The 27,678-nt window shown below is 38.4% G+C and overlaps 3 protein-coding genes across 7 annotated transcripts in view; 2 read left to right on the top strand and 1 right to left on the bottom strand.

Annotated features, from left to right (window-relative positions):
- Positions 1–27,678, bottom strand: part of LOC129779214 (dedicator of cytokinesis protein 9) — a 240,711-nt gene that overhangs the window by 34,298 nt on the left and 178,735 nt on the right. For all 5 annotated transcript variants that reach the window (XM_055786564.1, XM_055786560.1, XM_055786561.1 and 2 more), the window contains exon 4: positions 8,828–9,641. In XM_055786564.1, the coding sequence (XP_055642539.1) occupies positions 8,828–9,641 (814 nt within the window). The remainder of the gene's footprint in view (positions 1–8,827; positions 9,642–27,678) is intronic.
- On the top strand, positions 145–2,033 carry LOC129779217 (UBX domain-containing protein 7). The gene is made up of 2 exons (XM_055786569.1): positions 145–549; positions 603–2,033. The coding sequence occupies exon 2, from the start codon at positions 603–605 to the stop codon at positions 1,908–1,910; it is 1,308 nt and encodes a 435-aa protein (XP_055642544.1). The 5' UTR covers positions 145–549; the 3' UTR covers positions 1,911–2,033.
- LOC129779216 (uncharacterized) lies at positions 15,211–16,903 on the top strand. The gene is made up of 4 exons (XM_055786568.1): positions 15,211–15,760; positions 15,825–16,277; positions 16,350–16,544; positions 16,609–16,903. The coding sequence occupies exons 1-4, from the start codon at positions 15,267–15,269 to the stop codon at positions 16,811–16,813; spliced, it is 1,347 nt and encodes a 448-aa protein (XP_055642543.1). The 5' UTR covers positions 15,211–15,266; the 3' UTR covers positions 16,814–16,903.

The following is a 27,678-nucleotide window of genomic DNA, read 5'->3' as shown; positions in this document are numbered from 1 at the left end:
TTTTTCCTAGTTCCATTTCAGCTCGTTTCGCCGCCGTGTAGGGCTGGGCTCTTCGTCATATATTCACCAAACGCGCTTTCGTTGAAATTCACCCGAGCGAGGACGCCGTTCATTTGCTCTGGCCGCGCTCACTCCGCGAATGCGGGCGCCAGAGAGCAAGCGAATACGCTTCGCTCACCTCCATCTCGCTCACTCAACGTAATGTCAAAATTCGTAAAAAGAATTCCATCGCCTTCAGTTCGGGCTGTTGTTTTGCTCCGAGATCGTTAGTGGAAATTGATGGAAAATTTGTTTCACTGTGTCACCAAAATGGAGTGAACGATTGTGGAAATATTTTTACACATTTGACTGCTGTTATAATCGACAGGGAACTGCGAGATTTCGTGAACTTCAACATTGCCGTGTGTTCGTGTGCCTCTGAACTGCTTCCCACATCTTCATTTGCTTCTGATTGTGTTGAAAACTATCATCGATCCTCTCATAAATGCAGTAATACACTTTTCGATTTATCGGTACATCGCTTGCTGCCCGAATAACTTATCACACAAAGTAAGTTTGATTTGAATGTGAACTTCCCGATTGCTAATATGAACTGATTACAGATGTCCTCGGAGGAAGAAAATATAGCTTCGCTGGCGGATATTACCGGTCTGAAGCGGGAACAGGCTTCCACGCTTCTGACGGCTTACAATGGCAACCTGGAAGGGGCAATCAATGCATTCTTCGAGAACCCAGAAGGGATTCTGAATCCGGAACCCGCAGTGGTAATCGACGACGACGATGAGGAGGAAGTAAGAGCACCAATACCGAGAAAAACAGAGATCCTACTCCCCCAGGTGGATATAAACAGGGGGAGACTAAAGCGACGGGGTGCCACCATCACGGAGGTCCCATTTCGGAACTTTGAACTCGAGGGAAGACTGCAAGAGCAAATGTTGATGGAAGGACAAGGCCCCTCATCGAAAAGGGTGACACGACTGGAGGCGTTATTCATGCCACCGTTCGAGATAATATTCTCCGGCAGTTTCGATATGGCACAAAACTTTGGCAAAAGCGTGGACAAATGGATTTTAGTGAATCTGCAGGATGATTTGAATTTTAGTTGCCAAACTTTGAACCGAGATTTATGGTCGGATTCTAAGCTTAAGGATTTCCTTCGGAATCATCTTATTTTTTGGCAAATATCCAACAAAACAACGGATGGGGCCAAATTTAAAACGTTCTACAAAGTGAACAGTGAGCCATACATCGGAATGATCGATCCTCGCACTGGCGAAGAAGTGGAAAGATTTTCAATCAGTGATATAGAGCCAACCAAATTTCTGTCGACTTTGAAAGCGTTTTTGCTCGAGAAAAAATCTCCCAATGGAAAGGAAGTTTCAGTTAAAGAACTCAGTTTGATGCGTCCATCAACGGCACAACTTCCCAGCAGTAGTAGTGCCAACGGGTCCAAAGCATCCACTTCCAAGAAGCCAGTTTGGTTCACAGAAGATGCCGAAGAGGATGAGTTTCAGGAGGTGTCGGACAGCGAAAGTGAACTGGAACCGGATACTCCAACGTCCAAAAGTCCATCCAAACATGCTACAATTCCAACAGAAACACCCAGCTCTCCAGTGTTCAGTTCGGACGACGAAACATCGCTTCCGCCAGCGGAGAAAACTCGAATAATGCTCAAAATGCCGGGTGACGTGACCGAGCGGCTGTTTTTCCGCAGCTCCCGAACGCTGGATCACACGAAAGCGAAGCTGCTAGGGAAATTCGTTGCCCGATTTGCGGACCACAAGGGGAAACCTATTCGCTTTCTGTGTCCCGCGATTAAAACGGACCTGTCGACGCTCGATGGGAGTCGATCGCTGCTCGATCTCAAGATACATCCCAATGCTGTCATTCACGTGACGGTTGATGATTGAGAGGCTCGCGGATATGCACTCCCCATCGTTATGCTTAACATTATGCTGTGGTGTCACATATGTCAGTTTTTAAGAGCTAGTTTATAAGTTCTGAAAAGCCAATAAATTATTAGTGGTCAAACATATATCGACTTTTTGTAATATATATTTTCTTTAATTTTTAAATCATCTCCACTTGTCCTGTAACAAACTGACTAATGCACCTAGTTCATAATCTCAATCTTATAATAATATTCAAATTTTTGTCTTCTCAACACTTCTAAAAAAAATATGTCTAAAAAAGCCTCTGGTTTAGATTTTGTTTTTCTCATAGTGTAAGGATTCCATCTCAACATAGCATTTAACAACGTATTTTTTTTATTATTGTTGAGATCCCTGTTCCAAATGAGACGCCTTGATCGAACCTGCTTCACACAAAATCGGTGAAAACTACCAAATATATTTGGTAATGTAAACATTAGTAGAATGTAAAAAAATTTTTTAACCATACCAACGGTTAGTATATTTTACTCTATAACATCAGTAATCTTGGATCTTGTCATATCTGAAAACTGATAAGAAAAGTATTAACCATGTTTATTGTTGCCATAAGGCAATACAGTGGTATAATAAGGATATAATTCTAATACGTGCATTTTCGGCGGAAAATTTAGCCGATATTGGGCTTACGAATCATGGTTCTGCTTGACATATAGGGGTAGTGAGGGCGAATTGTTCCGTACTGATAGTCACCTTATGTTTGAAGAATTCGCATCGCATGTCAAAATATAAATAAAAACAGAAATTGCTCTCTCGATAGCCGATTTCTCGTGAAATTTAGTTTATTCAATCTGATGTATTGGGCAAATCATCAGTTTAAACGACTTTTCACATATTCTTGGATAGGTGAACACATATTTTGTTTAATCTCAGCGATTAATTAGCATAGAAATTACTTTGATGCTTGGGGACAAAGAGGTCATAGATGAATAAAGACTTACAATGTTCTGTTCACTACAGCTGATATACCGCATCACATTCTGCCCCATGAAAAGGGTCCTTTTGCGGCTTGGACCCTGGATAAATATGCCACTCCAACTAAACCAAGCCTCATTATGCGGAACATAATGTGTTTCTTACTACGTTTTTGTATGTATGAGAAAATTTAAATTGGATTCTAGGTGAATAGGCCAAGCTGATATCATACATGTACCTACTATATCAAATATGATTTGAACAAATTTGGACAAAAAAAAAACGCATAAATCTATCACATTTAGCTTGATATGTGCGAGTGACCACTTTCCCCCCACTAGGTGACCACTTTACCTCCAAGAAAATAAAAAAGTTTCAATTTTTCGCTTTTTTTCTGATGATGAAAAGTGTACTATTTTGAATTTTTATAGTAAATACTGTTTGCTACCTTGAACAACAATGAGTTGAACTATAATATTCTTCGAGAAACGGGGATTGAAGCGGTATGTGGACGCTGGAAATGGGCATATTCCTTAGGGTGACCACTATGCCTCCACTTCCCTTATGTTTATTAGTACGGCAGAAAATGACTATAGATTGGTAGCATTTACCAAAAAATTCGTTATATTTACTAATTATTTCTCTCAGTGCATATATTTCACTTTCACTTTAATGAATCGTTCAATGACCAACCGTTCTCTTAAGTGAACTTGTTCTTTTGAACAGTTCACTCACTCTTCCGTACAATAGAGGGATATTACATATTACTGAAATATTTAACTTTAATATTAAACTAAAATTTTATTTGATGAATAATCGAACAATCCAATTTAAAAACTATCGTATCCTGAAATGTTGCGTTTTCTTATTTTTGTTGTTTAATGCTAAGATAAGATCAGACAATAGGGGGTCTTTACGGACCAAATTTCTGTCAGATACGGACCAAATTTCTGTCAGTCGTTCTGATTTCTGATTGGCTGATTTCGATAAATTTTGTAAATAAAGCCGATTTTTTCAGTGTTGCCAATACAAATAAATAACGTTGGATTTGTATTGAATTTAGAAATGGTAAATTTAATGAATATTACAATATTTAGTTTAAAGGAAATGTGAAGGAATTATATGCAAGTTTATGTATTTGTTTTATCAGAATGGAGTAAAGTGAACGGCAAAACACTCATTTGTCAATTAAGCCTCGATAGGTCTCTAATGCGATTTCATATTTCGGAATATAATTTCCATTGCGAAGAAGAAATGGAAAGTCTCATCATTCACTATGCAGATGGCAGAGTTGTTAGCTCTAGCTCGTAAATATGAAAAAAGAGATGATTGATACCATTCAGGATGTGTTTTGCTGACTACCAATTGTTACACTGCTGACATGTTCTTTCCCGTTGACTTATTTTGAAGAGCTACGAATTTTGTTCTGTTCTGCTGAAATTCGATATGATGTCGATGCTGCTTCACTGTCCATCAATTTCTGGGCTGAACATTCTTCTCGCCGCTTTGATAACAAATCCATCAATCCAACAAGATGTTCTTGTGTATCGGCTGCATACGAAGCATTCGGTACTATTGGTCATGTATTGCGAAAGAGCCACGATTTTCAAGTTGTTTCTGAATTACAATGGAGTTGAGCGCCGTTATTTTGCACGAATCAACGAGAAAAGATTCTCCAGACAATCTTGGACGAGTTGTTATGGATATCATTATTATATTATAGATATGGGTATTTAAAAGACTAATTTTATCCTTTATTCTTTTTTAGATTGCCTCATTAAATTCGCACCAACCAAATGTTACGATTTATAAAAACAGAAATTTAAAAAATCCGAAATTTTATAATATTTGGCAACTCTGGCATCTTTATGTCATGGCTTCGTTTTTGTACTACGAAGAAGAGTAAGAAGCCAGTTGTCTCATCTTGTCTTAGGTTTAATCCAAGGAGCTGGAATTGGCAGGTGGTTCGTTTTCGACAGTATGAAGATAAGGCATGGAAGATGCGAGAGGGGATAAAAAATGACAGCGACTATTTTTGTTTATAAACAAAGCAGGTCTAATTTTTATGCTACATAGCGGTCCACACCAACATATACATCCGCTGGGTCGATTTCAATCGAACTAGCTGTTGTGTCTCACAACCCGCACGATCAGGTGAGTCTCTAGCTAAAACGGCAGTCGCCGGGAAACGATATGCATAGATGTCCACAGCGTATCGCTATCACTCAATCCTAATGGGTCGCCAACGACTAATGCCACCAAAGCGAATGGAACTTAGAGCAGTACGGCACAAGCCCGCCGGTAGTGGCCCTTTCATATACCCACTAGCAAAGCTCCCACAATCGCTGACTTGCCAATCCCAGCAGCAACAGCAACAACCCTCACGTTCCGTAAAACAGCAATGCAGACAACAACTTGCAGCAGTCACCGAAACACAACAATGATGCCAACAGCGTGAACAAAACCAACGTTTATGCGCAGCAAACACATAGCGGTATGCACTCATCATTGCATGCCATTTGTTATCCTCTTTCTCGGAAAACTCTAGCCGTTCGTTTGGTCGCTGTCAATTCGAACTCAAGTAATGGCTGAACAGCAGTTCTGACATAACGTTCCACCTTATTATACCGCCTTGGTTTAATCCAAGGCCCTTCTATATATACCAGATGAAACAATCATATGAAAAGCACTTTCAGCCATATTGGAATTGCTGTCGGTATTGTTTACAAACAGCTCTGGTGAAAATCTCTACCCGGTCGGAACAGTTTAATCATCAGAACGCTGCCGGCGGCTCTCTACAAACTGTTACGACGCTTATTCGAACGATGCCTACTATGTTCGGCTTTCGCGAATTTATGTGAAAAAGATTGAATGATTTTGAAGAATTTCAAGGTGCTCATACACTGTTTGACCGAAACCAAATATTTGACTCTTTTTGACAGATAAAATTTGGTCAACGTGTACTGATCAAATATTTTCTACACAAAACACGACAAGCAAATATTTAATTATTGGATGCCTAAAATATTTTTTCAGTCTGTTCTTCGAACCTGTCGGTACATGGTTAGGTTACCTTGAATATTTCAGTTGATTTTTTACATGTTCGGTGTTTGATATTGTTTACTACTGTTGAAAATTGAAGAGTGGCAAACAAAATAGTGTTTGTACAAATATCAAATGAAACTTTATCTGTCAAAAAAATATCAAATATTTGACCTCCGGACAAACAGTGTACGGCCACCTTCATTCTCATTTCCACTACTCTCGCATGTGAAAATGCAAAAATGGCGTATCCTAGCAATGACAAAACAAACAACCCCCGCTTCACAAACCGTAATCCCCTTCTTATTGAAGTGATGATGTTGCTTCACCTGTTATACATTTATACAAGCGCCTTGGTTTAATCGAGCTATCGTTTGTTTCCATTCGTTAATTTGAGGACTATTTACACCAGCATCATTCATCTACACTGAGAGAAATAATAAGTATATATTTTTTTAGTAATTAATACCAATTGGCGATCTAACGCCAAACGTAAACGATCGGTGAGACATCTGGATTTTGTTTTTGAACTAACAAAATGGTGTTAATGTAACCTAAAACTCAAAAACAAATCACGTATATTTTACTTCCGGGCTTTCCAAAGTAGTTCCCACATGCAAGAACCATGCATTTTTCTACTTGTTTTTGATTGTGCTCTCGAATTTCCTTCGTTGATTCATCCATTGGCAATATATATACAGTTTTCATTACTGCAAGAGGTAAGAAAATAACATATTGTATATAAAATTAAGCAGGATTAAATTTCTTCCAAACTCATCGCAGTCAAATAATCTTTTATGATTATAACATTGTAATTTATGGAAAGAACTACAAACCTCCCATAAACTCACATTGCAAAATTTGAAACCATCACTTTTACCGCAGCGCTGCCTAGGTGAAGATTTGAGGGGGATTCGGACATACGGGGTGATTTGGACCACCCCTTTATCTCGAAAAATACGGCTCAACTCGATTTTTTTATAATGTCATCTCCTTCTATTCTTGAACCCTACGTACCTAACTAAAAAACTTTAGTAAAATTAAACAGGTGGAGGAAAACGATAGCATGAACACATAAAGCACTTTGATTGTCTGAAAGAGTGAGTTTTCCGATCGTTGTTTAAAGTTTTTTTTTCGCTGATTAAACAAACTTCTCGTGTATTGTGCAATAAAGTTCTGTTCACCTAAAGAAGAGGAAGAATTTGATGCAGGGAAATTGTAAGTTATATAACAATGAATGAAACTTTTGCATGTTGTGTGGAAAGAGCAACGCAGGCTATCAAGAACGGATTTTTTTTTACCAAGCATCGAAAGTGTTTGAAAATGCTCGAACAGCAGTGAAAAGATCCATGCATAATTCGAAATGATCTCAATGCAATTTTTCTGGTCTGGAATCTGGCCAAGACACTTGGTATCGATCCAAGAACACTGTTACTGATTGTAATATTATCGTGAATTACTTTACATAACAATAAGTATGTTTTTTTTTCGATGAAACACACACTGGACCAAATCACCCCACAAACGGTTCATTCACCTTGCATCAAATGTCCAAAATGTTTAATGTTTAATGTATAAAAATCATCTCTTTTATTTTATGATATATTTGGTAGTTTGAAGCTTGATACAATGATTAAACATTATTGATTGAGAGAAAACAAGTGTAACTCAGTGTACAATGCGACAATTTTTATTTAGACCGTTTGGTTTGGAAATATTAGGCGATTTGCTTAGGGGGTTAAAGTACCCCCCATTTGCCCTACAAGAATATTGCTCCAAATTCGATCCTGCTATCGCGATTCCGTGCCAACGCCCAAATTATTGAAATCAGGCATAGATCGAAATCCTCGCTCGGATGCACGATAAATATTCAATCAATCGATCTAGTTTTCGATGAACCGTGTATTGTTGATATTTTCGTCTCTTCGTTTTCACCGAAAATTCTTTTTCAGAGAGAAAGAGATGTGGAAAATTTCGTTCTCGGAAGTTCAACGAGAATGGTTTTTCGTCTCTCATTTGGTACTGAAAATATGAAGCGAAAAATCATAGCTAACTTTACCAACGTTAATCTGTAAGGACAGCGTCCAAACGATCTGCATTTGGACAGCGTCTGAATTGTACAAATATTAATCCATCTCATGTTCACTTCACGATGAAACCCAATATTACCGCATATTTTCATGCAATGTTTTCAGCTGTACTGAAGAAGTGAAAAACCATTATCGGCATCAAGGAGTCACTGAAAACGAAACCATTTTTCGGCAATCATAACTCACCGAAAAAAAAAATCGGCTTTGCGTTTCTCGCGAGAATCGAAGTGAGCGTATAACATTCTCTCGCCTCCTATATTCTCAGCTATTTTTCCCTGTGGGTGAAAACGGATGTTTTCCGTCTCAAATCGGCGAGCATTTCGATCTCTGATATCAGGTTGCGATCGTATTGTATTGTTTAAACCGTGCAAACCACGTCTGACACGTCCGCTCAGTTGGAGCATGGTCACCATAAACTGCCGCAACTTTTGTTCCATATTGAAGTAATGAAGTAACACTCCCCGCAAAAACACTCTCGTTGGTACGAAATTCGACATATTCGAAGTGGCAAAAAACTATGTTGTTTACGCTTCAACTTTTTGACATATACTGAAAAAGACGCGCTATGGCATGCCTAAATTCGGTTCTAAATTTAGAATAACAGTAATAGTAACAGTAATATACTACTAGTAGCAGTAATTTATGTAGTTCCACATTATCAAATTTGTTACAATTTGGATGAACATAATCGGCACCATACCAGATTAACGATTATCTTAGGCTACTTTCATGTAAAACGCTATGACATATACATTTCCGAGTCATTTTTTTTATAAATTTTCATTTCCAGCTGGTGTGAATGTAGGTATTAGATATGGATGAATAACATACCTGGCAAAGCGGTATTTCACCATCCCCATTCGTTGCTCCACCGCTTCCGTCGAGTGGTGCCTGTAGTCGAAATTTAAGCGAGTCACATCTCACGATAACTCTCTTTCCAAACTGTTCCCGGTATGGCTCTATCTTGGTGGTCACCTTGTTCACGTGCGGCACATGCTGCTGTTGCTGCTGCTGATATGCACCGAAGAGTCTCCTTCTGTTCTCCTTCCTAGCCTGTGCAATCGACATATCTGTCTCTCGTCCGTATTTCATCAGCTGTGGATTCATACTCTGTTCGAGACCCTTCAGTGTGCCGTACATCATAGTGCTTGGGCTAGGAGGAGGTGCTCGTTCCAGGGATGCAACTCGCTTGTCTTCTTGCAGCTTATTTTGCTGAATCACCGAGGAGATTTTCTTAAACCAATCCTCCATCTCTATTTCATCATCCGCCGCTAGGGTAAAAGATTTGTGCTGACCGGCGTTCATTTTGAGCTCGAAGCAGTGTCGGCCTTTTTTCGGATTGGGAACCACCTCGGTGCAAAAATCCATCACAATCGTAGTTTTAGCCTCCACCTGCTTCTCGTCCTTGTGCAGCTCCAGAATATAGGTACCATCGATTTCCTGCCGAAGATAGCAGTACCGACGTTTGAAGGATTTGGAGCCAATGTGGGCGAACATGCGGTCGGAGTTGGTATCCGGTCCTTTTAACAGGTAACCCTGCTTCGCTATCGTGTCCGCCTGCGAACGAGTCATTTGCTCGTCCAACCGGTCGTGGTCGGTATCGATCTCGTACAGTTCCTCTTTCAGCTCATCCGACGGCGATATTCTGCAAAAAAAAACAGACCCGTCTCAGTTTAAAAAGTATTTGAAAAAAAGGGTAAATATATATTATATATATTATATATGATATAACCGAAAGGTTGACGTAGGACTACCGTTGGCTTAGTATTCGTACTTCTCTAGCTGCAAATTTGTTTGATTGGATGGACTTCAGGCACTCATTTTTGATTTTGACATGCACGCCGAATGCATCAGCAAATGGTTATCGACATTTTGCCTAATCATCAAACGGGTTTGCGGGTTTATAATTTTTACTGGGTGTGTCCGAGGAGAATCCGATTCCTACTTTGAGTGTTAATAATTCTTTTCCGGCTCAACAGAGTGGTATGGTAATCATTTTATTTGAAAGATAAAATGTCTAAGAGTTATATCCAGTGGCGTCGACTAGAGGATATGGAGTGGGCGAGCCACCCCCAGATGCACGATTCCGCCCCGGGTGCGACACGGACTCTTCCCTGGGTGTAAATGTTTCTGCTTTTTGGCGAAAGGAAAGGGTGCAAATCAACTCTTCCGCTCCGGGTGCAAAAGCTTCACTCGACGCCACTGGTTATATCTTTGCAATTTTTGAACATAAAATTCGTTTCAATAGCTCATGAATAGCTTCGAAAAGAGATAATTTATATATAAGCGGGTGCCCGCTCGGAAATCCATTCAGTTATGATTGTGAAGCGAGTATAGAATGGACTCGCTCGCTCACTAAAGCATTTTGTTCTCTCTTTCCCAATCCCGTTTGTTCGAATTACAGAAAGAAATTCTTTGGATCAACTTCGCTGTTAGTAGATCAAAGCTACAAATATATATTTATCAATTAAATTAATATTTTTAATAGATTTACCCTTTTACATTTAGTTTCTCTTCCTCCTGCGATAGATATTTTGCCTCGCAAGATTGCCTTTTATCAGCGAATTTTAACCCACGTGTTGTTCGTTTTAATCCGTTTTGTATCCTGTCATTATCATTTTGATTAGGTACAATATTCAAATTATGTATGAAATTACTTACGGCTGTAGTTCAATAAATTCACTTGTTATATCTATTATTTTATAATCAATTTAGGAATAACTTTCTTTTAACTTGTGATTTTTAAACTCGTACTTTCCACCATGAACCTTTTATGTTTTTTTGCCTATTTGACAATTGACTAGTCCGAGAGTCAGTTGTAGCTCGTTTTTCGACATGTCTACTATTTGACGTTTTAGTGGTTCTGTTTTCCGACAGGGCTGCTCGTGTTTCCTGCGGTGTTGTTTCTAACACCGTTTCTATTTTACTACCGATCTGATCGGAGCCTTAAGTGAAAAACGAACTATTTTGACATAGAACTATGTCTTTTAGGAAGGGTGCCAAACCAGAAAACAGGTCACGTTTTTATGAAATAAAGTTAACGTGAATAACTATTTTCACAGCGAACGGATTCTCATGATTAGCATACCAATCGAATTGTAAATTCTCTAATTCTCTTCTCTAATCCCTAAACGTTTGAAATTAATGAGAACTGGAAGCATTCCCATTTTCCCATACATTTTTTCAGCCGATTTGTGTGCTTCCCGTACCCGTACCGTCAATAACGAGCAACCAATACATTCGTTTCTGCCCGTTTCCAACTGATTTGGTATAAATAAGCAATCCACGATTTGAACTCACACCACTTCGCGTTTAGTGGTCATCGGAGCAACATCGTTGCTAGTGAACATCGAGCGAGAATGGCCCTCCATATCAAAATGTGCTTCGACAAAGAAGGTGTCAGCAGCATACGGAAAATTTTTGTGCTAGTGCGGATATGGAAGAGTATCCAGAATTTAAGAAACGGACATGCACTGTATTTATTTAAATAGAACGTATCTTTCATGGAAATATGCTTTCAAATCCCAGTAGTGAATCTTACACTTTTTCCACCCGAAACTTTGAAATAGACCCCTATGTTGAAAGGTTAGACGTAGTCCCACGTCAGAACAAGCGGATTGAATAATATGATTCCGTGGTTCTACGTCGAAGATGCGGTCGTGTCCTAGATACAACCCCTTACAATTTTTGATAATTCGATATATATTGCGTACAGATAATGCCATTGGCTATGCATTCGATAGCGGAGAATACGAAATGTTGAATATAGAGAATATTTTACCATTTCAAAGAAACTGGTTTGTTTGATGAAAGCAACAGTGCCAATATTGAATGTTCGTGAAAGCTTTGAGTAGACTGATGCGGAAGTTTTTATGGTACAGAGAGTTTTTATACGATTGAATCGCACGGAAGGGTAGTTGGTTTCATACGTTGACAAATATATACAGAAGTGATGATGGAACAAGTATGAAACCGTCCCTGGCAGCAGTAAATGTCTAGAAGAAGAGATACATACTGGTAGGATTGAGCGATCTCAGATCAATTCTAAGAAGATCGATCTTTTCCATTCCGATTTATTGGATCGATCCTTTTTTTTCTAAACATGATGTCAACATTTGGATCGCTTCTTCTCCGATTTAGTTCCGTACAAATGCTGACAGAAACAGAGCTGGCGGAGCTACTGAGGGGATGTACTGTATCCAGTGGCTCATAGAATCACTGAACTAGATGTTGGCAACAATTCCAGGCGAAAGGTTATTTTTTGAAACTGGCGCCAAAATCAAGAGTCTATTTTCGACTTAATGACAGGCGTAGAACACGAAAAGCTTTTATAGGATCGTTGTCGACTGAGAATCGGAAATTCTCGAATATTTGTCCGATATTGTATACAATGTAATTCTCTAATCCGCAAACGGTTGAAATTAACGAAAATTGGAAGTATTCTTAATTTCCCATACATTTGTTCTTCCATTTTGTGCTTACCTACCCATGCTGTCAACAAGGCGCAACTTATGCATATATGAGATACAATATTCATATACCATTGCGAATCAAACGCAACGTTCGTTCTATGGGAATTGAGAAGAGATGAAATATTGCAATGCAAGTTTCACCTGTTATGTATTGAGTATAAATAACCCATTCCATTCATAACACTGAATTGCTTCATTGCAGTAAGCAAATCATTTGTTTGCTGATTCGATTTTTGGTAAGATTTTGGTACGAATTTTTGCAAGAAAGATCAATGATTTGGGATACGCCCATTTAAAAAATCAGTCGTAATTTAAATTGTTCATATGATGAAGATAATTGTGAATTTGGGTAGCTTCCATCATAAGTAAAAACCGAAGAGGTTTGGATCTCTATAGATTCTAAAACCCACTATATTCAATATATTATCATCTCTGACAACCCAGCAAACATTAAATCGCATAACAAGCGTATATATAACATCATATGCCCTGAAATTTGGTTGGCATATAATGCGCCTAACTGGCATATGTATGCAAAAGTGGAGGCCATATACATACATGGCAAATGCTTACCGAATTTGTTTGGATGAATATGCAACTTCGACCGGCTATAATAGCGATTATGTTGAAATTGAATTGCAATCTAATATGAATATATTTATGAATTGTCAAAGCACCAAATACGACTTTTGCCATACTCATATACGATTTATTACAGACACAGATAAAAAACAAATGGCGCAACATATTTTCTTGAAATGTTTATTATAGCCTCACGAATCGCCATTTTTATATATGAGTATTTATGTTCGTAGAAATAATAATTGTTTGATTGACTTGTGTTGGGAGTGGAATATGAATGTTTAAAATTGCACAGATTGATGTTTGGTGAAAACTCCGATGTGGGTTTGAGCTCCGGTCGTCTGGATTATCATCCACCAGCTATCTCGCGCAGCTATCTGAAGATTAATTCAACAGCGGTTAAAACTTTCGAGTGCATCAGCATTTCATTGACATTTCAATATGATGTAATATGTTCTTTATTAGGATCTAATATGATTTACTGTTTCATGATTTTCTTCAGCATACAACACGATTTACTACAGTACTGAATCGATTTAAATTATACGCTTATACGACACACAAACTGCATCAGCGTAATATACGCATATGATGCGGATTAAATATATTTTACGATAATGTACATCATAAAATTTATGTTTATTATACCGAATTGCGACTTAATTTGATAATGGTATATAAAATCGAGTTTTTACATTTTATGCGATATCAAATATACACGATACATACTTTGATTGATATTATATGCGATTATGATTTATTCGGATTTCTTGTAAGACTTGGCACGTGCAAAATTATACGATTTAATGTTTGCTGGGAATCCAAGCATGCTGTTGCGGCAACATGTTCTCTTATTGAATGTGTATTTGTTCGTGCCCGATCAGACATCTCCGAAATAATATTAACGATACATGAATCGCGCGCGATGTGGAACATTCTCTGTGCAGTTCGTTTACCGACAAGCCAAATATTTACGTCACTAGCTTCACCTTCTCGATTACATCGCACGTTTAGTTGGTATAAAAGGAGGTAACAGTTGTGGATTCAATTCATCAAGACTCCTCGTTTGATGATTGTAGAGTAAATACCAAACCGAGAAGATCGTACATTAGCGCCCTGAAAGAGTTTATAGTAATTTCTTCGTATTCCCTCCACAACTGAACAAGAAGACGAAGTGCCATCTATCAATTGGGTTTTAACCGTTTGGCGGTCTTTGCTCCAGAACAGGTATCGGCGACACTTGCAGTTTACCGCAGTGGCGGAGATGATTGCTTTTGGTGGCTTTTGCTGGTATTTGCTGCTTGACGAAATTTTCTGCTAACCACTTTAGTTGTGTTTTGCTGTCCATCGTCAAATCTTTCCGCTTCTCAAGCGGCAACGACTGTATCTTTTTTCCGGAAAACGGAAGGTTTTCCCCGTGGCGAAGTGTGTATGTGGTACATATAGCGTATTTTAACGACTATCATAAGAAGTGCGAAAACAATAAGAGAAATAAGTTGCATTTTTACGCGAATGAATATGTCACAATATATGGCCACGCACTAAAAGCACCGATCGCGTAAGCGTGCAACGGAGCGGAAACAACAGTCTAACACCGATGCCGGAAGAGTTTAAGGTTAACAAGAAAGAATGAAACTGGCTGTGTCTAACAGTATATAGTTATATTTTTCTATCCATACAGAACGCCACAGATGGAAAAATATCTAAATCTATTTCGGTATATTTTGTCGGAATACGCATCATTCAACGATTAATCATCTTCTTTCCGCCATCGTCGCTCGATTATAATACTAATGGTGTAAAGTGCGCTACACATACAGCGTCACCGTCCCGTCAACTATTCTCTAGGACTTATTTTGCCGACGTCAAAGTTACCGGTGATTGTGTATGTGAATACGATTTCCATGGGATAATATTTGACATTTCATTCCTTTACGTTGACTTTACTTTGACGGGACGTTGTATGTGTAGCGCACTTAAAGCAGACAGATAGTCTAACAGATAACAGATAACCTACGTCGACTGTGCGGTCATGTCTCGAACACAACCATCCTGTATTTTTTTCTGAGTGTTTTTCCTCTCATTTCCACTCTATTTTACTTCCAGTTTTTGTCACTTAGCAACCGATAAACAAATTTAACTACATTCGTTCATTCACAGTTGTTGCAGTCGGTTCTAGTGTTGTTTTCAAAGAAAAAAGTGAAACAAAGAAAGAAATGTTCTGGGAATTTTGGTCCGTTGAACGGGACTGTCTGATTTGCCTTGATGAACTAAAATGGCCCGTGTTCTGCCATAACTGTAAAAAAGGAATTTGCTACGACTGCTTGCAGACATGGTATGGCACGAGTCGTATCTGCCCTCACTGCAGATGTCCGCCCAAAAGTGCTATCGGAACAATGATCGATCAAAAAGAGATATACGCCTGCGTGAAAGACGGTGGACTCATTGAGTATCACTGTGAACAATGTTTGCAGTGTATTTGTCGAAAATGCATTGGACCAGGAGGGCAACACTTTCGGCATTGCACTCGTAGCTTGCAAGAGTTGTTATCGGAAACGTTGCAGTCGATAGAGCTGCTGAAAATCAACATAACTGGTGCTGTCGAAAAGATGGACAAAATCCGTGCTTTAGCTCCCCACGGTCATCCGAAGGAGTTAGTTAATCAAATAACCCCTATCAGAGAAATACTTAAAATTCAAAAGTTTTCTTGGTAAATAGAAATGAGATTGTTTTGCTTGCGCACAGTATGTATATTACTTTCGTTGGTATTTCAGTGACTTCAAGATACAAGACATGGCCTTCTTCAAACACAGTTTTTCAATAGAATCATTTTTCAGACATCAGTCTGAATGCGTTTATTACGCCAAGCAAACCAATGGTAATCAGTGGAAATGTATTGTTTTTCCAAATGGCAATAGCGATGCTCGTCAGAAGTTTGTTAGTTTGTATTTGGAGCTTTCCAAAGGAATCGCTTCACGCTATGAGTACAAATTTACTATCTACAACGCCGCTTCGAAGGGAGTACTGGCAGAATATTATGCGGTTGATGATTTTTCGGAAGGTCGCAGATCTCTAGCCTGCCAACGATTGATTTCAATTGAGGAAGCTCGGGCGAAGGCAGTGGCATATAACGATGGTAAAGTGCAATTAAGCTTTGAAATACGACCCACAGCTGCATGCTATGGATTGAATTGTGCTGCCTCGTTGGCTAACAATAAGTATAAAATGTTTGTGTTATAGCGTCAAAGTTATTCCCAAAGACAAGAATCATTCTGATTGATAAGTTTTTGCACTTACAGGTTGGAGTATAAAACTTTCTCATTCGTGGTGCAAGATTTCGATGCTAAACGAAGTCTAAACAAAATCATTTTTTCCAACGTGGTTTACGATCAGCAGAATATCGCCTGGCGATTTCGAATTGATTGCAACGGACACCAAGAGCAGGGTGAATATGTGAGTGCTTACTTAGAGCTACTAAACGGTGCCGCTGGATGGTAAAAAACGCGCAAATCAAGTAATCACCAAATAAAATACACTAACGACTTTGTTTATTTTCAGGTTTGATATTGTAATAGAAATAGTTCATCCCAAGGATAAATGGCGGACTTTTAGACGAGAACTAACGCATGAATTTTCCGTACACTCAAACTGGGGTATACCACACTTCAAAGCGTTGGGTGACGTGCGTGATTTCTTGGATTCAAACACGTTGAGGTTCCAGTATGGAATGCGTCCGGCACGATCGAATTACGAAATGTGTTAGAACATTTCCTGATTTATTTTGTAATACCTTACCCCAAAATGAATTGAATTTGAATGAAACAACGACCATATAATGAATTATCTGAAATAAATCAAAACAACACAAATCGTTTCGTTTGTTTGAGAAATCTCATAAATGCCATTTTTATCAAAATTGACTTTTTGGCAATTTTGAAATCCTTGAGGGCACTTACATCTACTATCAAAATTTCAGAAAAGGTTAGTTCTGCAAATCCCCATAAATTAAGGTTGCAAATATTCGTTTTTTTTAGAAACCCCATAAGGTCCATGTTACCAAATATCATCAGAGGTGGTGCTGAGTTAGGTATACAATTTCATTCATTGTTTAACACTAAACCTACCACGAGGGGTCAAATGATCCATTTTAAGCTTTTAGTCAAAATTTTCTTGCAAATTACATTGTCACAACATAATTTGTCTTTACTACTTTTCTTAAAACATACATCGAATGAATTTTTCAGTGTTCACTCCCCTCTTGTTATTTTTTTGCTGAGAAATATAGGGGTAGTGGGGGCAAAGTGGCCATCTGCTTGTTTGGTAGTATAACTATTGACTATTGAAACCGTATTGATAGTCACCTTATTTTTGGAGAATTTGACTTTCGACTTTTGAGTCACCCTGTACTTTTTTTAGAGGCGAATGAACTGAAAAGTTTAAAGCCTCTTCAATTCAACATCGTCGTCGCCTGTACTTCAGTAGAGCTGTCAAAATGTCAAAATATAAATAAAAACAGAAATTGCTCTCTCGATAGCCATTCGGCCGTGTTCTGTGCGCATGGTATCTAGGGAATTTCTCGTGAAATTTAGTTTATTCAATCCGATATGTTGGACAAATCATCAGTTTGGACAACTATTCACCTATTCTAGAAGTGGTGAACAGATATTTTGTTCAATGTCAGCGAATGATTACTTTAATGTTTGGGGGCAAAGTGGTCATACGTGAATAACGACTCACAATGTTCGGTTTACTGAAGCTGATATACCACATCACATTCTGCTTTTGAAGAAGTTTTGACGTAGGACTACGTCTTTCATTTCTATACCGGGGTGTAAAATCAAAGTTTCGAAAACGAAAGCGTTACGCCGGAGACCGAGATTTTGAGCGTTAATAGCACCTACACTATGATAAACACTTCATTCAAAAGATAAAATGTCTACGCGTTCTATACTTGTTACTTTTTGATCCAAAAACTTGTTTCAATAGCCTTAAAATTGCTTTCAAAACAGGCTATTGAAATCACGAATCGGTATATAAGCGAGCGCCGCTCGGAAATCCTCAGTTCTCAGTTCTAATTGAACAGCGATTGGAGCATGTTGTCGCTGTTGTGGTGAAGCTCTTCATTTATCATGAAAGCGCGGATGAACGGTGTCACCAAGAGCCTGTTTGTGCACCTTAGGCCAGAAGGGAATCCATCAGGAGGAGAGTGATGCCACAAACGGTTCCCCGGGAAGACATCGCTACACACACATACACGCGCGGAATTCTTTCCGTTTGGATGCCATTCAGCATCGAGAAAGTTCCGGAAAGATCTAATCATTGCTGGAAAATAATCTGCCAGTTCCTCTGGGAATTTAAAAATACATTCATGTGAAAGAGTTCATTTGAATGTTTTCTATTCATGTAACACTGTGAACAAATATTTTTCAATCAAGTACTATTAACAGGTGGTTATCGAGTTAGTATTAACCACTGGTGGGCTTCCAGTATCGAGGAAAATGTGGAAATATCTAATCGTTACTGAAAATAATCTGCCAGTTCCTCTGGGAATTTAAAAATACATTCATGTGAAAGAGTTTATTTGAATGTTTTCTATCCATGTAACACTGTGACCAAATACATTTGGTTTTGTGATTTTTCAATCAATCGCAATTAACAGGATAGCTTCTGAAGATTATTCTTCCCCATCAGTAGGATATTTCCGTATCCAATATTGTATGCGCCCGCAATCGATTTTTGCTCAGTCGCCGAAAGTTCCGAGCTCAGAGAGTTCATTCCCCTCTAGTTTGCTTTCCAAATTGCCATCGTAAACCACACCTTCTCTCGATTCAATCACACACAAAAAGCATACTTAAGCGATATTCTGGTGGTGAGACACATTCATTTTTCGTGAGGACATCGACAAGACAACATGCTGGAGGAGGTGGACGGCGAAGGATCGACACATACACGCGCAGAATTCTTTCCGTTTGGATGCCATTCAGCATCGAGAAAGTTCCGGAAAGATCTAATCATTGCTGGAAAATAATCTGCCAGTTCCTCTGGGAATTTAAAAATACATTCATGTGAAAGAGTTGATTTGAATGTTCTCTCGACACATACACGCGCAGAATTCTTTCCGTTTGGATGCCATTCAGCATCGAGAAAGTTCCGGAAAGATCTAATCATTGCTGGAAAATAATCTGCCAGTTCCTCTGGGAATTTAAAAATACATTCATGTGAAAGAGTTGATTTGAATGTTCTCTCGACACATACACGCGCAGAATTCTTTCCGTTTGGATGCCATTCAGCATCGAGAAAGTTCCGGAAAGATCTAATCATTGCTGGAAAATAATCTGCCAGTTCCTCTGGGAATTTAAAAATACATTCATGTGAAAGAGTTGATTTGAATGTTCTCTATCCATGTAACACTGTGACCAAATATTTTTCAATCATGTACTATTAACAGGTGGTTATCGAGTTAGTATGAACCACTGGTGGGCGTCCGGTATCGAGGAAAATGTGGAAATATCTAATCGTTGCTGGAAAATAATCTGCCAGTTCCCCTTGGAATTGAAAATTACATTCAAGCGAAAGAGTTTATTTTAATGTTTTCTATCCATAAAATATCCATATAATACATTTGGATTTGTGATTTGTCAATCAAGTACAGTTAGCAGGTTAGCTTCTGAAGATTATTCTTCAGAACAAGGTTTTTCGTATCCTATATTGGAGGCATAAAACCTTGTGCCTCCAACGTAACGCTCTCGTTTTCGAAGTCCCCCAAATATTCATTTATTCATTCATTCAGAATGGATTTAGATTCAACTTCAAACAAATGATCTCTAAATCAACGATTGTTACGGACAGCTGAGGCTTATCGCGGATCGAGTTACAGATCCATAAGATAAGCAATATTTGAGATTATATTTAGAAAAGACCTCCAAGCGAGGTATAGAAACGTTTAGAAAGGACCAATGTAAGGCAATTAAAAGATGTAAGAGCTCAAGTGTTTTGTTAGGCTAGAAAACGCTTGTAGTTCGAAATTATTGCCGGTCATAAATTCAGAATGGACGAATATTTAAATAGCGTCCGGTAAACAATTTAATGCATGCATCATTTAGGATGCATTTTTATTACCCTTTTCCATCCCTAGCTGCGCTCAGCCAGATACACCAGCAGGGTGTAATAAAATAAAAGGATGTTATTTAGAGCGAAGGATGGAAAGGGGAAATCCAAGAATAAGATAGGCGCACCGACGAGGTGCTATAAACTTAAGGTATTTTCTTAGGGTAGTGCAGCCGTCTCAGACTGCACGTTACCATACGCTAGAAGAAGGGACAAGGAAGGTAGATGATCTAAACGAAACCGATATGTTATCGGTTTTCAAGAGAGAGAGAGGAGATGTTCCTCGTCAATCTTAGTTTAAGGAACCATGTATATATTGTGAAACTTTTGAATAAATTTTTTAGTATTGTAACAGAACTCACGCGAAAGCGTTAAAATTTTTCTTTCAATAGAGAAATTTTTCATGGTGGCTCCAGAGAGGAGCAGTGAAGATTTCCAAAGTGGAAAAAAGTGAAACTCGCGAACTCTTCTCGGCAGTGGATGCGAGAAGTGATAATTCGCGAAAATTTATCGGCAGTGGATGCCAACAGTGTTAATCGCGAATAAAAAGTCTTTTTCAAAGTTAATTCGCGAACTCTTCAAATAGCAGTGGATGCCAAAAGTGAAACTCTTCTCGGCAGTGGATGCGAGAAGTGATAATTCGCGAAAATTTATCGGCAGTGGATGCCAACAGTGTTAATCGCGAATAAAAAGTCTTTTTCAAAGTTAATTCGCGAACTCTTCAAATAGCAGTGGATGCCAAAAGTGAAACTCTTCTCGGCAGTGGATGCGAGAAGTGATAATTCGCGAAAATTTATCGGCAGTGGATGCCAACAGTGTTAATCGCGAATAAAAAGTCTTTTTCAAAGTTAACTCGCGAACTCTTCTCAGCAGTGGATGCGAGAAGTGATAATTCGCGAAAATTTATCGGCAGTGGATGCCAACAGTGTTAATCGCGAATAAAAAGTCTTTTTCAAAGATAATTTGCGAACTCTTCAATCGGCAGTGGATGCCAAAAGTGTTTCTTTCAACCGAAATAAACATTGTGAATTGATTAAGAAACCGGCAGTGGATGCCAAAAGTGTTCCTTTCAAACGGAGACAAATATAAGTGAATTAACCAGCAAAAACCTTAAGCAGCAGTAGACGCAGCAGCACCAGCAGTAGCACCACCAGAGGTGACAACAACATCCGAGCCAGAAGGCCTCCCAGGACAAGGAGAGAATCGCCCAAGCACCAACACGGAAAGACGGAGATAGGACCGGATCAACAAAAAAGGTGTGATTTTTCCATTTTAGTTTAGTCATGTCTTATCAATTCATTAGGAATAAGAATGGCAATTGCCGCTTGTGCAATGAGCCTGATTCTAGGGACGATTTAGTCGCGTGCGATGAATGTGACCGATGGTTCCATTTGACATGCGCAGGCCTAAATAAAAAACCTAAACAAACAGAAAGATGGATATGCCCCAAATGCAAGACCATAGAGAACGAATTGTTAAGACTTCAAAAAACACAACCAACACCAATAGAAGAGATGATGAATATCCATAGAGAATCTATGCGGGCTCTAGTAGAAACTCTTAAAATTAAGAACGAGGGTAGAGAAGAAACCCCTGATTCAAATAGACTGTTACACCGGCAATCTCTCTTAGACCTCCCCTATTTTGATGGGTCATATAAGATATGGCCTAGATTTAAAATAACGTTCGAAGAAACTACCCTTCAAGGAAACTTTTCCGATTTAGAAAATATAAATCGTTTACAGAAATATCTCAAAGGAGACGCGCTGAAATTAGTGAGCGCTCTTTTAATCGATAAAGCTAATGTTCCAAAAATAATGGAAAAACTAAATCTACGGTTCGGAAATCCCGAAACCATTTATTCGAATTTATTGAAGGAAATGCTAAATGCGAGGAATCCACATTTTGGATCACCCCAAACAATGATTGATTTTGTAACATCGCTTGATTGTTTCGTGACAAATATAAAAATACTAAAACACGATGAATATCTCAATGATCCTAGATTGATTCGTGATTTAGTTTTAAAACTTCCAAACGACTTGCATCATCAATGGATCAAGTTTGTAGCTGATACAAAGAAAACAAGAGATATAATTGATCCATTTATACCGACGCTAGAGGACCTTTATAATTGGTTAAAACCTCAAGAAGAGTTGGCCACGATGCTACAGTCGGAGAGGAAAGAAAAACCTCATAAGAGCGGATATCTGAATACACATGCTGTAAAGGAACAAAAATATAGGCCGAAGCGCCTACCAAAGTGTTTCGCATGCCGAAACGAGCATAAGACATCAGAATGTTCAATTTTTAAAAATATGAACGTTCAACAAAGGAGTGATTTTATTTTTAAACACAGGCTATGTTTAGCATGTTGTAATTATACAAACCACATGGCAAAAGATTGCAGGATCGCAAAGCCTTGTGGAATCGATGGATGCAAACTTAGACACCACGCATTACTGCATAGAGCAACTCAGAGAGATGCTAACCTTAATAATACAGAAAGCGTTAATTGTCATGTAAATAAAGAGAACAAAATACTGTATCAAATCCTTCCAGTTACATTGGGCTGCGGAAAAAAGGAAATTAAAACTTTCGCATTTTTAGACCCTGGGTCATCAGTAAGTTTGATTCACGCTGATATTAAAAATAAACTTGGAACACAAGGGCGTAACAACCCCTTAACGCTGGTTTGGACTAATGGCGAAACTCAGCAAGAACTAGATAGTGAAGAAATTTCCCTAAGTATACAAGGATGCAATAATCAACGTTATAACATACATAATTTGAGGACTGTGTCGGAATTATCTCTTCCCTCACAGTCAATGAATATTCATGAATTACGACGAGAATACAATCACTTAGAAGATATAACTCTCGAAGGATATGAAAATGCTATGCCAAAAATACTGTTAGGTTTACCGCATTCGTTTTTGATAAGCGGTAGGGAGACGCGATCAGGTAAATTTAATGAACCAGTCGCACAGAACACTAAACTCGGATGGGTTTTGTTCGGGCAAACTAACGAACATAAAAAATTGAAAGGACACGTGCTGATGAACGACGAAATTGATTCATCAGATTATTTCAATAAAATGATGGAAAATTATTTTAGCCTAGAAGATTTCGGGATAAAAGTACCTGTAAAAACCTTGATGTCTAACGATGAAAAAAGATCGATTGATATCATGAATTCCACTTTGAAATATGAAGAAGGAAGTTATGAAATTGGGCTGCTTTGGAAACAGGAGGATGTACAATTTCCGCATAGCTATCAATCAGCCATGAACAGACTACGTGGTCAAGAATCAAAAATGCGTAAAAATCAATGTCTACGTAAATGGTATGTTGAGAAAATAAAGGAATATGAAACCAAGGGATACGCTAGAAAACTCACTCCCACAGAACAGCAGCAACGTGATCCAAAAATATTTTACTTACCGCACTTTACAGTTGTGAACCTAAATAAACAGCCCATAAAGCCACGGCTTGTTTTTGATGCCGCTGCTAAGGTTAAGGGAGAGTCCCTAAACACGAATTTATTACAAGGCCCGGATGCAACGACGTCGCTATTTGGAGTGTTAATACGATTTAGAGAAGGAAAATTTGCGATAACTGGAGACATCAAAGAAATGTTTCATCAAGTTAAAATAAGAAAGGAAGATCAAAATGCCCAAAGGTTTTTATTTAGGGAAAACTTTGACGAAGATCCCGACGTGTATGTGATGCAAGTGATGACCTTTGGAGCTACCTGCTCGCCCGCATGCGCACAGTTTGTTAAAAACACAAATGCTGAGAAATTCAGAGAAAGTCATCTTCAGGCAGTAGAGGCCATTCAAAACAACCATTACGTGGATGACTACCTAGATAGTTTCGACGATTTAGAAAATGCCTCAAAAATTGTGAACGAAGTTATTACCATTCACAAATATGGGCACTTCAATATCAGAAATTTTATATCCAACAGTAATGAGCTATTGGGACAAATCCCGGAAGAAAATAGAACGGAAGTTAAAGAAGACTTATTAGGAAAATTTGAGGAATCATATGAAAAAGTACTCGGAGTGTATTGGGATACAAAAAAGGATTTTATTCGCTACAAGGTGGATATTCCTGTTACACAGGAGTTTACGAAACGAAAACTGCTTTCACAAAGCATGAGTGTTTACGATCCACTTGGTTTATTATCACATATAACAATTCAATCTCGAATTCTAATGCAGGAGCTCTGGAAAAGTGGAATAACATGGGATGAACAATTAAACCCAGCACTAAAGAAAAAATGGGAGAACTGGCACACAAAACTGGAAGAAGCAAGAGCAATAAGAATACCACGTTCATATGCCAATTCTTCTCACCCAAAAGAACGAGAACTACATGTCTTCGTTGATGCATCTGAGAATGCTTATGCAGCAGCAGTATACTTAAGGAGTGTATATGAGTCACACATTGATGTCAATATCGTGGCTGCCAAGGCAAGAGTCGCACCAACTAAAATGCTTTCCATACCACGACTCGAATTACAAGCCGCTGTATTAGGAAGCAGATTGGCTAAGACAGTAAAAAACGAGCTACGTCTATCAATAGATAGAGTAGTATTTTGGTCAGATTCCAAAACTGTATTAGCATGGATTCGTTCAGAACCACGCAAGTACAAACAGTTTGTTGCCTTACGGATAGGAGAAATATTAGAAACCACATACGTAAACCAGTGGAAATGGGTGAATAGTAGGAATAATCCAGCGGATGAAGCTACGAAATTATCAAATAGTAATTCAATCTGGTTTACAGGCCCACAGTTCTTATATGATAATGAAGAAAACTGGCCAAATGAAGTTCAGAGAAGCGACACTGACGAAGAATTAAGACCACTGCACACTATTCAATCGAAAGAGTTTAGTGGTCTGAAAAGCATTCATATAAATTGGTGTTCGGATTTTGTGAGATTGAAGCGTTCTGTTGCAATTGCATTCAAATATATCGATTGGCTGAAATCAAAATGCAGGAACCAAAGCTTCAATAAAAATATTGACAAGGAGGACCTGGATTATGCTGAGCTCGTTTTAATATATAAGGCTCAATGGGAGTCATATCCCAAAGAAATGGAACTCTTACAAAATAAAATGAAAATTCATAAGGGAAGTGAAATTCGAGCACTTAGCCCGGAAATTTGCACGGATGGAATAATGAGATCAAAGGGACGTATTGAGAACGCTAACTGTTTACCAACTTCAGCCAGAACACCTATCATTCTGTCCTACAAGCATTATGTGAGCACTTTGATATTACGTCATTATCACGAAAAATATCGACATAAAAACCTGGAGACTGCCATAGCGGCAGTGCGACAAAAATTCTGGATAACAAACATCAGAGTTGCTATTAAGACAGTTAGAAGGAAGTGCCAATTTTGTAAAAATATGTCTGCGGAGCCAATTCCTCCAATGATGGCAACCCTACCACGTTCTAGAACTACACCATATTGTAAGCCATTCACGTATACAGGCACAGATTATTTCGGCCCTTATGGCGTGTCTATTGGAAGACGCACTGAAAAACGTTGGGGATGTTTGTTTACTTGTATGACAACAAGAGCAGTACATCTCGAATTAGCACAAGATATGAGCTCAGACTCTTTTATTATATGTTTCCGAAATTTACAATATCGTAGAGGTAAAGTGCAAGAGTTGTTCAGCGACAATGGAACTAATTTCATTGGAGCAAGAAACGAATTTGAGAAAATTCTTAGAAGGCTATCAGACGACGGAGTCAAATGGCATTTTAATCCTCCCGCTTCACCGCATTTCGGTGGAGTATGGGAAAGAATGGTGAGAGAAGTTAAAAGCCTTTTACCTCAAAAACAAGAAACCATACCAGAGTATGAACTTAGAACCATACTAACCGAAGTTGAATTCCTCATTAACAATCGCCCGTTAACGCATATTCCTTTAGATACAGAAGACGATGAGGTTTTAACTCCTAATCACTTTCTGTTAGGTTGCGCTGGTGAAGCTGTCATTACGATCGACGACGTTTCCAAAGCAGAAGCAACTCGTCAACACTGGAAAAGAGCGCAATCAATTGTTAAGGGATATTGGAATCGGTGGATAAAAGAATACCTCCCAACCCTAACTAAAAGAAATAAATGGTTGGAGAAGACTAAACCTATAAAGGTAGGGGATATCGTGGTTTTTGCCGATGAAGAAAAGAAAGGTAAATGGCATAAGGGCAAGGTGATAAGAACAACAACTAATATGGATGGGCAAGTTAGATCCGCTACCGTGGAAACAATTAAAGGTGAAATTACTAGACCAGCTGTAAAATTAGCAGTATTAGATGTAAGTAAGAACAATGAAATCGAGAGCTCAAAAGATACCACTATTTCCTCACCACCTCTTAACTTTGTTGGAGTAATTAAAAGTGCCCCAGGGAGTAAAGAGGAAATTAAGGGACCGCGAAATCCTCAAGAATGGGGAGTAAGAAAAACGGTTAACATCGAGCATGTAAAAGAGCTGGCGTCAAAATTGAAACCGAAGCCACAAACAAAAAAGAAAGTCATAGGTAAAATAAGACCATATACCGGCACGATACAAAAGGCTATCGTAACCGCAATGGCAATTCTAGTACTGGTAAATTTGACAAATGCCGTCAACATCCAGCCTATTGAGGAAGGGGGTTTAATGTTTGATCATGTTGGGTCATGTATAGTAAAGCGAGGAATTTGGAGGACAAATATTGTATCCAACTTAATTCCTAACGACGATATTTCTATGCTAGACTCTATTCATTCGAACTTAGAAAGAACCTTGAAGTTCATGGGGAATGTAACTCAAGACAGCGCTTTGACAGAACTTGTAATGTCGATAGAACGACAATGTAACAATGCAAAACAAGAAATAAATTTTTTATCACGATCAAAAAGGAGTCGTGGAATACTTGGGTTTTTGAAAGACCTGTTATTTGGGAGTAATGATGTGGAAGACGAAGTACAGTCTTTGCGTATTCACGAAGAGCAAAAACTTCATGATATCTCACAAACCATGAGACTATTGAATCAAAGAAGCAAAAATATGGGAGATGAATTAAGCGTAAGAATTCGTAGACTAAATGAAGGAATGTTATCTTTGAAGGGAAAGTATTCCGAAGAAAGAACTAATATATTCGCAAGAAAATGTTTTGAGACCACAACGTTAGCTTTGCAATTGATTGATGGCATAACTCGAAAATACAGGATAATTAAGACTCACCCTTTAGCCGAAAATGAAATGCAAAAGGCAATTCAAAATATAAAGAAGCAATTACCAGAAGGATACTCAATCCTTAGAGACCCACTTGCAGTTAAATACAACATTAAAATTGAAAATGGAACAGTAAATATAATAATGGAAAATGTAATTATTAATAAGGAAAACTTCGAAGTATTCAATGTAATCCCTATTCCTGAAAATGGAAGTGTTATAAAAATAGATCACCATGTAATAGCAATTAATAATAAACATGAATTTTTTTACCCAGATG

This window comes from Toxorhynchites rutilus, chromosome 3 (assembly GCF_029784135.1).
Source record: "Toxorhynchites rutilus septentrionalis strain SRP chromosome 3, ASM2978413v1, whole genome shotgun sequence".
Classification (NCBI taxonomy): domain Eukaryota; kingdom Metazoa; phylum Arthropoda; class Insecta; order Diptera; family Culicidae; genus Toxorhynchites; species Toxorhynchites rutilus.
The sequence above is the reverse complement of the archived record's forward strand: the minus strand, read 5'-3'. Positions and strand labels throughout refer to the sequence as shown.